We start from the raw sequence: 12678 nt of genomic DNA, 5'->3' as shown, positions 1-12678 counted from the left end.
TAAGCTCTGTTAAAGGGGTTGTATCTGTTTTTTTGGTATCTCTCCTCTCTCCTCATAAGTCCCTAACACACAAGACCATAGTGGGTGCTGAGTTACATTTACTTCCTTTGTTTGGAAGTCTATCAAGAGGCCAAAGTTAAGGACAGTCATATTTGATGTTTTCTACTTTGAGATGAATGTTTACCTCCAGACACCCCCCTGGTTTAAGTCAAAAGTGCTAGGTTTGAGTCTCAACACAATTGCTTAAAAAAACCTTATGATTTTTGGCATATGATTTAACCTCTATGTCTTTATCAGTATTTATGAATCCTTCAATTCCCTTTTGGGGCTTCCCAGGTGGCTTAGTTTGGTAAAGAATCCGCCTGCCAATGCAGGAGCTTCAGGAGACGTGATTTCAACCCCTGGGCCAGGAAGATCCCCTGGAGGATGAAATGGCAACCCACTCCAGTATTCTTGCGTGGGAAATTTCACGGAGAGAGAGGAGCCTGGTGGACCACAGTCCATAGGGTCGCAAAGAGTCAGACATGACTGAGCGACTGAGCATGCACGCACAATTCCCTTTTAGTCCAAGTATTTGAAGACAGCTTGATTGATCTACATCCCTGCTTCTCAAAGTGTGGTCCCCAGGTCCAGAACATCATCATCATCTGGGAATTGTTAAAAAGGCAAGTTATAGGCTCCTCCATCCCCCACATACCGGTTGAATCAGAAACTCAACATTTTATAAACCCTCCAGGTGATTCCGATACATGTTAAAGTTTAAGAACTACTGATTTGCAGTGTAGTCAAACCCCTGGTATGTTGAGAAGCTCCATACCACCATGTGAGGGGATCCTGAGGCTTCTGCAGTCATTTCTTCCTTGGCATTTAAATCCAGCACCTCATGTTTCATCTTTAAGGCCCTGCAGAATGGCTCACTGTTGCATCATATTCAGGTCTGCAGGTATGAACTGCAGCTCTCAAGCTTCTATCAAGGGTGGCCACTTGAGTGAAAAATCTTTCTGAGGGTGAACAAAAAATATGCAATGGACAAGGGATTAATTTCCAGTGGCGGCCTCCTAATTTTGTATTCATCACGTTGTACATTTGTGAGGCTACACAGGCAACGTCTGCCGATATCCGTTAGGTAGTTGGGCACCCAGCAGCCACATTTGCATGCAGAGGGGGTCACACACCTCCCGTGTACAAGTCTAAAATTAAAGCGCAGTTTGAAGCTGGCTGAAGGCTCACTGCTAGGAAAATAATGAGATAAGGAAGAAACGGCTTCTGTTAATCAGCACTTTTGGCCTCTACTGTTCAATCTTTGCTAATTTGTCCTTTGAAACGGTACAGTCTGTGTTGGACGGAGACTTCTAAGCGTATCTGGGCTTTTTTTTTAAAGGCCGACGTTTATAAGCTGATTGTATTTATCCATAACATTTCCCCTCACACTGTACCCATATGTGTGCTGCATTCGGTTGCTGTGTTATGTTTTTGCTGTATGAAATAGTCATACTTTTGTGGGATTACATGCGTCATGACAAAGAAGAGCCACCGCAGCACAGACTCACAGACTGGGGTCTGTGGTATCATTTCAGTTCAGTCCACATTCATCAAGCAGCTACTTTGTGCCAGGGGCTGGGCATATACAGATCAATCAAGTGGAGTTTCTGCCTGCAAAAGCTCACAATGTTTGAACAACTCCTTGTATCTCAGTGCTGAATATTTTTGCCTAATTGAAGTTTCCCCTAATTCCCACTCCCTCCCCACCCGCCCATCCTGTGCCCAGTGAACTGAAGTGACTCTTGGCTTCTCTGAGCTCCTGATTATGCTCAACCTGTGTCCCCAGTAAAATGAGGGGCCCAGTGGACCCCTGCCTGGAAGTCAAAGCCCCAAAACCCAAGACTGTGGCCATCTGGCCACTCAAATGGGTCATTAAGAAGAGGTGTCTGCATTGAAATGGCCCCTACACCCAGTTTACGGCAATGAAAAAGGAGCGTGCCCTATATTCCCAGTGTGGGTGACATGGGAGAATGCCAGTCATCTCAAGTGGATGTGCCCGTGAGGGCCACCGGGAGGAACAGTGGAGTCCTGCGGTTTACCGAGAGCTAATGGTGAAGTAGTCACTTGTCAGGCTTCACCAACTGCTCTATATTTCCATATGGGGCCATGTGTTCTTGTTTTACTTTGACAACTAGATTGTAAGCTCCTGGAGAACATGGGTCTTTAGAGAATGATTATTTTTCATAGTACCTATTTGATGGCGAGGATCATAAATACAGTACATTATCACAAAGAATATCTGGTGGCTTATATGCATTAATAATTTCTCATGGGGACTTCCCTGGTGATCCAGTGGCTAAGATTCTGTCCTCGCAATGCAGGGAGCCTGGGTTTGATCCCTGATCAAGGAACTAGATCCCACATGCTGCAACTAAGTTCTGATGTAGCTAAATAAATATTTAAAAAAAAAATTTCTCCCGGTAATTGATTTTTTTCTCTTCTTTCTAGCACAGGTGCATATACCTTGATAGCACCAAATGAAAAACGAAGAAATGAGATACAACAGAGTATGTATATTATTTAACACTCAAAATACTGCTCATTTTCTTAGTAGAATTGGCTTGCATTGGGCTGAAGAATTTTTAGTTTCTGATCTGTATAGACTCACTGGAGCTCATTTTTTTTCCTTTTTAAGTTTTGGCAGTTTTAATTATACCTTTTAAAACTATTTTATTGTTAATGCTTCTAAATTTCTTTCTATATGCTAATAGCAGAACTCATTGCATAATCATAAATCTGAGGTTTCTATTGCAATTAAACAATTTCACACCTATTGCCAACCGACCTATCAAGTTCCTGCAAAATTGGGCTTACTTCAGATATCTTTACAGGACTAGGAACACTTTTGAAAGGGACAAGCGATACATGAAATAGATTATAAAATAATCTTTTTCCTGGATCTGTTCCATTCCTTCTTAATGGAATTTTTCTTTAGTTTCTGTGCTCGTTTAATTTTATAACCAACAGAGTCTAACCTCAGCTGTTTTTATTGGTGACTTCACTTTCCTTCTCTAGATTATAAGGTCTTTGAGGGCAGGGCTACATCTTGCTTGTTTTTGTGCTCCTTGTACCTAGCGGACATACAACATGATTAATGTAGTGTTAATGTTACGGTAAAATAAGGGCTGCTGTTTAAAGAGACAGCATTAATATTTTCGAATTAGGAGGAGAACTAAAGTTCATTTCATTCACAGAGAAGTTTCTGAGGCTTGTTCAAGTCAGCTATGGGGCTAGCACTGAGATCTTGTGCTCTCCATTCCTGATCTTCCTAGGAAATTTGATTTTGTAATGACTGATGAACATAAGGACACAGCAGGAAGGCAGCTCTCTAACGGTCTCCACTGGACGAGTAGCCTCCTGGGTGGCGTATCTGAGTCTGTGCAGAGTGTGACCGTCACAATTGTGCAGACGTGGTGACTGTGGGTACTGCCTGCAGTTGACCAGTGGAATCCCAGAGATTCTGTCATCTTACACGTTTCTTATTTAAATGGTTAACAGGAATTTAAGCTTCAGTGTGGTCTGGATTTTTGAGATGTTTCAGAAGTTGTTTTTTTTTCCTCTAATAATTAAAAAATATAAATGGATGTTTGAAATAATCATGTCTCATGAGACACCTTGGAAAAAACAGAACTAGTATCTCTGGTGCCCCCTGCTGCCAGTCAGTGTATACTTGGGAAATTGGGCACTGCTCCACAGGGAGTAGGCTCAGCTCAGTGGGCCCAGGTAGTAGGAATTGGAGAGCCCTCATTCCTCACAGTTACAGTGATCTTGGGGAATATTTAAAATGCAGCAGATACAGGCATCAGAATTCTACGGGGGCTTATGTTTACTGTGTGTGCAAAGTTCTTATTGCCACATGAATGTTTTGCATACACCCTATAGGAAACTTTTAACATTAAATGATGTGTGCTTGGTCGCTTCAGTCGTGTCCAACTCTCTGCGACCCTATGGACCATGGCCTGCCAGGCTCCTCTGTCCATGGAATTCTCTGGGCAAGAATACCGGAGTGGGTTGCCATTTCCTTCTCCAGGATTAAATGATGTAGGGTTTGAAAAATGCCAGGATGCGAGGAAGAACTAAACTTCTTTATTTAGCAGGAGTTTATCTTGTTTTCACATCTGTACTTCTGTGTCAGCTCTTGGAGAGAAAGTGCCTTAGGGTGACCCCAAGGGGTTAGGACTGGGTGGTGGCTTCCTTTCCTGGATATCTCGCCCACTCATGCCCGCATGTAGTTAAATGTCCATCTCAAGGGAGCAGTTTCCTTTTCACACTCTAATAATTGATGATTTCATATTTCTCACCTGACTTAGTGGCTGCGAAAGAGCTGGAGGAGCTGGAAAGGTGGAAGAAACAACAAAGGGAGAAGTCCATTAACCTACCGCCCATGACGCTAGGTAAGCCAGCAAGCCAGTTGCTTGAATGCAGGAGGACAGGGCCACCCAACAATCTGCTTAGCACCTTGCCCACATCTGTCTTTCAGTGTCCGTTATAGGTCATTGACTCATTGTGCTGCTTGGAATGAAATGCATTTAAAGTCAAAACATACATTTAAAGTCAGAAGTATGCAGGTAAACCGTTGTTTCTGACTCTCTGCAAATAGCAAACAGATGATGCCACAGTTATGGGGGAATAAGAAGATGGCTTAATTGCCAAATAATTTACAGCCTCTTAGTTGATCAGCTCTGAAGAAATCTTACCTAGGGCGTCGCATATGCCTCGTCATAGCTCTTACTCCCATCCTGATTAGTGCTATCACAAGCATATTAATCACGGCAGTTAACTAGTTATGGGAGAAAAAATTGGAGGGTCAATTCTGACCTTAAGATGTCAGTGGGCTGGGGACACGGGGTAGGTATAGAGATAATATCATCTGTGTTTTCATTTGCAAATAGAGACTTTGGGGCCTCTGGAGCACGTGGCAGTGTGATAAATTGCATGGGCTGCTTCTGCCCGGCGTTTGACTCACTCACCAGGGAAGTCCTCTCATGCGAAGCATTCACGTCTTCTCTCTGCCAGCAGCAGCTGGGAGCTTCAAGGGCTGGACGCGCCGTTCCCACAGGTTTAGTTTGCACAAATGTGGTAGAATCAGGGGCCACTGACTCTCACAGTAGTTTGCAAGAAGTACTTTTTCCAAGATGTCGGTAGAAATAAGCTCATTTGGTGATTGTGTACAAGCAATAGCATTATCATTATCATCCCACTGTATTTCATGAATGGGGTTCATCTCATGTCACCTTTATGCTGAAGAAGCTGCATTTGAGGGGTACAACCTGGAGGATAGCTCTGTCTTTCCTAACTGGCCCCCTCACACTAGCTATCTGGGTCTGTTTTTTTCCCCTATGTTCTTTGGATGAAATTAGATCTTTGTGGTCTTTCTCAAATAATAAAGTTGTCCAGCTAATTCTAGGCATAAAACAGTGTCTTTTCAGTAAGTTCAGCCCTAAATACTGGTCATGACTCTATTGCTAATAGAGATTAAAGCTTCTTCCCTGTTCCAGCCCGGGCCTGCTTTCCTTTTTTTGCCATGCCGCATGGCACGTGGGATCTAGATCCCCACCAGGGATCGAACCCCTGCCCTCTACAGTGGAAGCATAGAGTGCTAACCACTAGACCACCAGGGAATTCCCATCCTGGGCCTATTTTGGATAGAAAGTTGGCAAAGGAAATGAGTGTGGCTGAATTTTTCTCTATTGACTCCTCGGTTTCTCTGTTGATTCCTCCTCCTTGTGGGTCAAAGGAAGAAGAAGAGATTATGGTCTCTCTTGCACCGATACCAGTTTCCTCAAGTTTTGGGGTGTTTTTGCTGTGCATCTCATCCCTGGGGTCCTTGAAGTTCTTCAGAGACCCCCTTTTGCTCGCCGTCCATCTCTCACCTGGCTTTCCCTGATGTAGATGATACTTTTCTGCTGTTGGCTCCTGGTAGCTAGACTACCTTTGTAGAGCTCCATTGTGCCTATGGAGTTGTCCACAGGGGCAAGTCCCTTTTAAAGTGGCTTTAGATTGGCATTCTCTTTCATGACAGCCAGACTGGGAGTGTGGGAAACACTTGTGCACTCTTCCCACAGACTCTGGGAATACAGGCCATTTGCCCTGTGGCCACTTCTTCTTGATGACCAGTCTGAGTAGCCACTTGAGGACAGCCGTGTGCCTTCTGGCACTGTCTTTCCTATGCATGGGTCCCTCAGTCTTCTGGGGACACAGCTTGAGCTCTTCAAATGATTTTCATTAAATCTCTCTTACTCACATTGAAGATGTGAAGATTCTTCCTTCCCCAAACACATACTCAGAGAAGATGAAATTCACAAAGACATCTTTTCTCTGATTTCTACCTCCCTTTGACCTAGCTAACCTCTTTTACAGGCTGAAAGTAGTTGCCAATTAATGTTCCCCAAACTGGTTTTAAGTTACCCCCTTGCAGATCCTGCTTAGGGAGCTAAGCACTTGCCTTGGGTATTTGGAGATGTTGGTGTCTATTGTCTTGGGGTCTTAAGCAAAAATGATCAGGAGTTCTGGTATTTGGTGTATCTAGGAATGGTCAAGAGAAAGAGGGCACAGTAGAAAAGAGTTCTGGGATGTATTAAACTTTGAGATGAGTTTTAAAGGAAAACCTGTAAATGCTTAGACATCTGATTTTCTCCATTTTTAAAATTCTCAACTCCTCTATTTCTCTACCCCTTAAAATGTTGGAATGGTTCTAGGAGATACTAAAATTAGCTGTAACATTAGATAAAAGCTTCAATAGGCCTCACTGTTTCTTTCCTTAGGGCCAGGACCAAACAGGTATTATACGTCTTTTGGGACTCAGAAGTCTCTATGGTGTCTTTAACTGTTCAATTATAAAAACTATGATGAATGCAAATTGTTTTAATGCATCTTCTGTGTAGGTGAATCTTTCATAGAACTGACACTTTTAGTGACCAAAGCACCAGAGAATTATTTCAAAGGAATCTTTAAAATATGCACGCCAAGCTTGCATAGACACTGAGAACTCCCTAAACAGTAATTTTTAGATGATTGTCAAGCTGCAAGGATTTCTGGCCCCTGGTTGTTATAGGTTTAAGAGAGAGCAGATGAATAATCTAACATCCATATTTTTTCTCTTGAATACCTAAAGAAAGAACAATAAATAATATGGATTGACCATTAATTTTACCTAGAATATTCCCACTGTACTTAAAAATTGGGTTATAAAGACTGTATACTTGTCTCATGGCAAGACCTCTCAGGGTTTCCCGAGCTTTGCTACTTGAATACAGGGCAGTAGAATCAATAGAAGAAAAACATTGGAAACATCATTGATTATCATCTTTATTAGGTTAAGAAATGGTCATACTCTAGCAGGAAGAGTGTTCTAGAATTTCCAAAGCACTATTTCTTATTTAGCATGGACCTTCACGTGTGATTTCAGTCTATGTAAAAACTTGAATACCTACATGATTGAAAAAACCCTCATAGCATTGTCCTTTTACTGGGGGAATGTGGCCTTATCTTTCTTTTATGCAATTACTGATGTTTAATGTCTCACTTGAAAAAATTGGTTAAGTTACCGAATCAAATTTGGGTCTGCTTGCCCCTGTGCAGTAAAGCTAGTCTACTGACACAGCTTTGTGAGGTCAAGTGCAGTGTTTATTGTAAGGCATCAGCCAAGGAGTTGGAGACAAATAGTGCTTAGAAAACTTGAACTCCCTGATGGGTTTCAAGAAAGCATTTCTAAAGGCCAGGTGAGGGAGGGGAGTCACAGAGTATATGATCGGATTGTGCACAATTCTGACTGGTTGATGGTGAGATCCTAGGACTGTATCACAGGGGTTAACATTATCAATCCTTAGGCTCCAGTGGGCTTGGGGGCTACATGCTGTAATCACAGAGTTAACTTCTTCCATTTTTAGCATCTATAAAACAACTCAGGAAAATGTACATCAGATACTATATTATCTAGGTACTTCAGAGAGGAGCTAAAGTAGAGGATATGAGGATATGAGAGAAGGTTCTATCCTGGGGTCTTCCTGAAGGGTCTTTCCCAGTTACAATTTCCCACTTTTTTTTTGAGATTCCTTAAGCATGAGGAGAACAGGTGTTAGACAAAAAAGGGAATAATGTTTTGGATGAAGAGGTTAATCATAAACTCAGCAGAGGAACTAGGTTTGAGGGGGACTCAATTTCAGTTAGCCCCTTGTTTCCAGTGGTATGAAAATGTTAAAGAAACAGGTGGTGTAGACTTATCATGTATTTAATTAGTCTTTCATGGCTGACATTTCAGTTTAACATTCACGTTTCACCTTTGTGACTTTTTTCCTTAGGGGGAAGCCAATCAGAGGCTGAAGTCAGGCAGAGACAACAGCTTCAACTGATACAATCTAAATACCAGAAGAAGGTCAGAATCCATCTCTTTTAGCTTAAATTTGGCAAGAAATTAGAGCACCAGCACTTTGAAAATAACCATGAAATAACATAGTAACTTTACCAAAAAGCATAAAACCTTGAAACAAATTGCAAAAGAAAATCTCAAAAATCAAAAAATCGAGATGTGAGAAGTGAAGGGATAAATACTGTGAATTCTCACCCAAGCTGTGTATCAGTCAGTGGGACCTTGGTAAGGGAATTTCTCCCACCCCAACCCCAGTTTAAGTCTCTACTATGGTTTGAATATTTGATTCCAGGAGCACAGACTTGTTTACTACATTCCCATCATGAAAGCATGGAAGTAGTACGAAAAAAACCAATGATTTTTTTTTTTTTTTTTTTAACAAGGAACTCAGGTGTTTTTTTTGGTTTTTGGTTGTATCATGCAGTTCCAACCAGGGATGGAACCTGTGTCCCTTGCACCGAAAGGCAGGCTCTTAACCACTGGACTGCCAAGGAAGTCCCTGAAGTCTGAGTTAAATACTAAGGAAAAATTATCTGCCCTTTCTTCTCCCTAACCTGGGCTGGTGGTGGGGGTGGTTTGGGGCCAGGGAAGACAGAGAAACAGATATCAAGGTAGAAACACAGAGAAATTTCACGGACAGCAGATATAGCTTGACCATTTTTTGTGATCTAAGTAGCCTGCAGAACCAACCTATAATCATGGTGTTCTATAGCACAAACAATACTGTAATTTGCCTTTCATCATAATTTTGTGTTCCAGGGGTTCAGGCGGAAAAATAGTAACTGCTTTTTGTCCTCTGTACTCTCAATACAATTTAGCTAAAAAAAGAAGAATGTGTAAGAATCAAGAAGGAAGCTGAAGAAGCTGAAGTCCAAAAAATGAGGGCAGCTCAGAGAGAGAAGGTAAGAACTGGAGAAGATGGTAAGCTAACATTTACCTAAGGCCTCTGATGTGCCAGGTTCCCACACTGTTCATATACAAAGTGTTTAATCCTCACAAGAGCCTGTGAAGTATATAATGTTCTTGTTGTCCAAGTTTGCAAATGGAACTGACAGTTCAGTCACTCAGTCATGTCCGACTCTTTGTGACCCCACGGACAGAGGATCAGATGACTCGCCCAAGGACTCACAGCCAGTAAATAGAAGAAGTAGGATTCAAATCCAGACTGACTGGTCTCAGAGCTAGTGTTATTTTTTTTTTTTTAAGTAATTTTATTTTATTTATCGGCCGTACCGCATGGCATATGGGATCTTAGTTGCCCAACCAGGAATCAAACTCATGCCCCCTCCATTAGGAGCATGGAGTTTTAACCATGGGACCACCAGGGAAGACCCAGATCTGGAGTTCATTGTCTTCACACTCTCTCACCTTCTCAGGTGGGTGATCAAAAGAGTAGCTGTGTATTTGGCCAGAAGGCACAGCAACTAGTAACGACGGCCGCCAGTGGTACACATCATGTTTATGTACAAATATTGAACTTTCCAGGCTAAATGTTAAATAGGTGAACATGTCTTTCTCACGGGTAAAAGAAAAAGCATGCGTTTGCATTTCAGTATTAGTGATATGCTGCTGCTGCTGCTGCTGCTAAGTCGCTTCAGTCGTGTCCGACTCTGTGGGACCCCATAGACGGCAGCCCACCAGGCTCCCCCGTCCCTGGGATTCTCCAGGCAAGAACACTGGAGTGGGCTGCCATTTCCTTCTCCAGTGCATGAAACTGAAAAGTGAAAGTGAAGTCGCTCAGTCGTGTCCGACTCCTTGTGATCCCATGGACTGCAGCCCACCAGGCTCCTCCGTCCATGGGATTTTCCAGGCAAGAGTACTGGAGTGGGGTGCCATTGCCTTCTCCGTCTTAAAGATTGGGTGTTGGTCAAACTTAAACCTGGTTACCAAGCAATAGATATCTTTACTAGTTAGAGTTAACAAAGCCCAAGGCTGATGTCTTATAGAATGCACAAGAATGTGAGTCTTCTTTCGCCATGGAGCTCTTTACCTGGCTGGAGAGGTATATTTCTTGGAAGGTGTCCTCTTGTGTTGTGTGACCTTGGACAGGCCCCCACCCCTCTCTGAACTATTCCTGTAAAATGAGTCTGTAAGCTCCACCTCCTCTGTTCCCAAGGCCAGGAATATGTGTAGATATAGAAATGCTACATCCTCTAGAGATGTAGGCTCTGGGGTAGAGTTAAGATTGGACATATACACAAGGAATTGAAATGAAACGCTGGTGGTATTAAAAAAAAGAGTATAGGTACTTTGTTTACTAAATTTGATTCAGCAATTCACTTCCAAGTCATTGGCTATTACACCTTCATTGAAAAAGATTCTCAAAATAATTCTTTTTAAAACCTATCTCTCTCTCTCTCACTTCCTCTCTATTCTTCACTCTTTTGCATTCAAGGCCCCCCCACCCCCACCCCATTTCCTCCTTCAGAGGAAGGTTTACACTTCAGTCTCAAGATTGTAAAGGAGGTATTCCCTTTATATTCCCTTTATAGCATAGTCTTTCTGCATTTCAGGTCGAACTCAGAAAATCATCAAATAATCACTGGGAACTAATTAAGAGGCTTGCGGATCCTGAAGAATTGTGTTGTGAACTCTTATCCTAAAAGCAATTTACTAGTCATTTAATACCCATAATTGGCTGGCTTGTGGGTCATTTATAGCTCGTTTCTTCGTGGTTCAAATAATGTACTGTATACTGTTTCGAAATGTTAGTGGCCAAAACAGTTTTCATTAACACCGAGTGAAAACAGCATTCCCTCCTTCTTAAGTTATGCCATGCCACTGGATGTACAGCAGCCGTTAACTACAAAAATCTGAACTGAATCGGCTTTTCTAAAATGACAGCTATAATGATTATTGGTGTAAATTTGTCTAAGAGTAAGAGATGGTGCGGAGAAGGCAATGGCACCCCACTCCAGTACTCTTGCCTGGAAAATACCATGGATGGAGGAGCCTGGTGGGCTGCAGTCCGTGGGGTCCTGAAGAGTCAGACACGACTGAGCGACTTCACTTTCACTTTTCACTTTCATGCATTGGAGAAGGAAATGGCAACCCACTCCAGTGTTCTTGCCTGGAGAATCCCAGGGACAGGGGAGCCTGGTGGGCTGCCATCTATGGGGTCGCACAGAGTTGGACACGACTGAAGCGACTTAGCAGCAGCAGCAGCAGCAAGAGATGGTGAGAGAGAGTTGATGTATAGATCCTTGCCATTCCAAACGCAGTTTCTGAACCAGCAGCCTTGGCATATCACTTATACAAATGCAGGAACTTCCCTGGTGGTCCAGTAGTTAACAATCTGCCTTGCAATGGAGAGGACAAAGATTTGATCCCTGGTAGGATAATTAAGGGGCTTTCCTGGTGGCTCAGCAGTAAAGAATCTGCCTGCAATGCAGGAGACTTGGGTTCAGTCCCTGGGTCGAGGAGATCCTGTGGAGGAGGGCGTGGGAACCCACTCCAGTATTGTTGCCTGGAGAATACCATGGGCAGAGGAGCCTTGGTGGGCTGCAGTCCATGGGGTTGCAAACAGTCGGACCCAACTGAAGTGACTGAGCACGCACACAGGATAACTAAGATCCCATGTGCCACAGAGCAGCTGAGCCCGGGTGCCATAACTACAGAGGCTGTTCACTGCAATGAAGATCCTGATGCTGCAACTAAGACCCGATGTAGCCAAAGAAATAAATATTTTAAAAAAAGAAATGCAGAATCTCAAACCCCACCCCAGACCTTCTGAAACAGAACTGGCATTTTAACAAGCTTCCCAGGTGATTCTCGTGCGCATCCTGGTTTGAGGAGCCTTCATCTAAACTGCCTTGAGAGAGACAGGGCCGCCCACTCTGGCCCTTCCACAGACCTGATTTTTCTGGCTAATTGGCTCGGACTGCCACCCTGACCTAATTTTTCCTACTGTATATAAATCTGTGGCTTTCATAGTAAATGTGAGCCTATTTAGTAGCTTGTGTCAGATAAAAGAAAAATGGACATTAGCCATCTCGAAATGGCATGCTTCACATTGCCAGTGTGAAAATGGCCAAGGGAAGCGATAATGGCTGTGCTTATGGAGCATTTATTCTTTGAAATGCACAGCAGACACACACATGGACACCGGCGTACAAAACACCACCCTCCTCCCCAGGCACATGGCTGCTGTCCAAGGAACGACAAGCCAAGGAGAATCCAAGCAGCCTGTTGCCTCCCGAGGACTTCCAGCTTGGCCCATTGGTCTTAACACCCCCTTGACCTTTATTTTGTCCTCTCCCGGGAGGGCC

General features: G+C 43.2%; 1 protein-coding gene across 1 annotated transcript in view; it reads left to right on the top strand.

Moving 5' to 3' along the window:
• The window catches only part of EPSTI1 (epithelial stromal interaction 1), a 100246-nt gene that overhangs the window by 17107 nt on the left and 70461 nt on the right, over window positions 1–12678 (top strand). The window contains exons 2-5 of the mRNA XM_027557158.1: window positions 2491–2549; window positions 4353–4436; window positions 8343–8416; window positions 9229–9312. Coding sequence (XP_027412959.1) covers window positions 2491–2549; window positions 4353–4436; window positions 8343–8416; window positions 9229–9312 — 301 coding nt within the window. The remainder of the gene's footprint in view (window positions 1–2490; window positions 2550–4352; window positions 4437–8342; window positions 8417–9228; window positions 9313–12678) is intronic.

This window comes from Bos indicus x Bos taurus, chromosome 12 (assembly GCF_003369695.1).
Source record: "Bos indicus x Bos taurus breed Angus x Brahman F1 hybrid chromosome 12, Bos_hybrid_MaternalHap_v2.0, whole genome shotgun sequence".
Taxonomy (NCBI): domain Eukaryota; kingdom Metazoa; phylum Chordata; class Mammalia; order Artiodactyla; family Bovidae; genus Bos; species Bos indicus x Bos taurus.
This window is presented reverse-complemented; position numbering and strand designations above follow the sequence as displayed.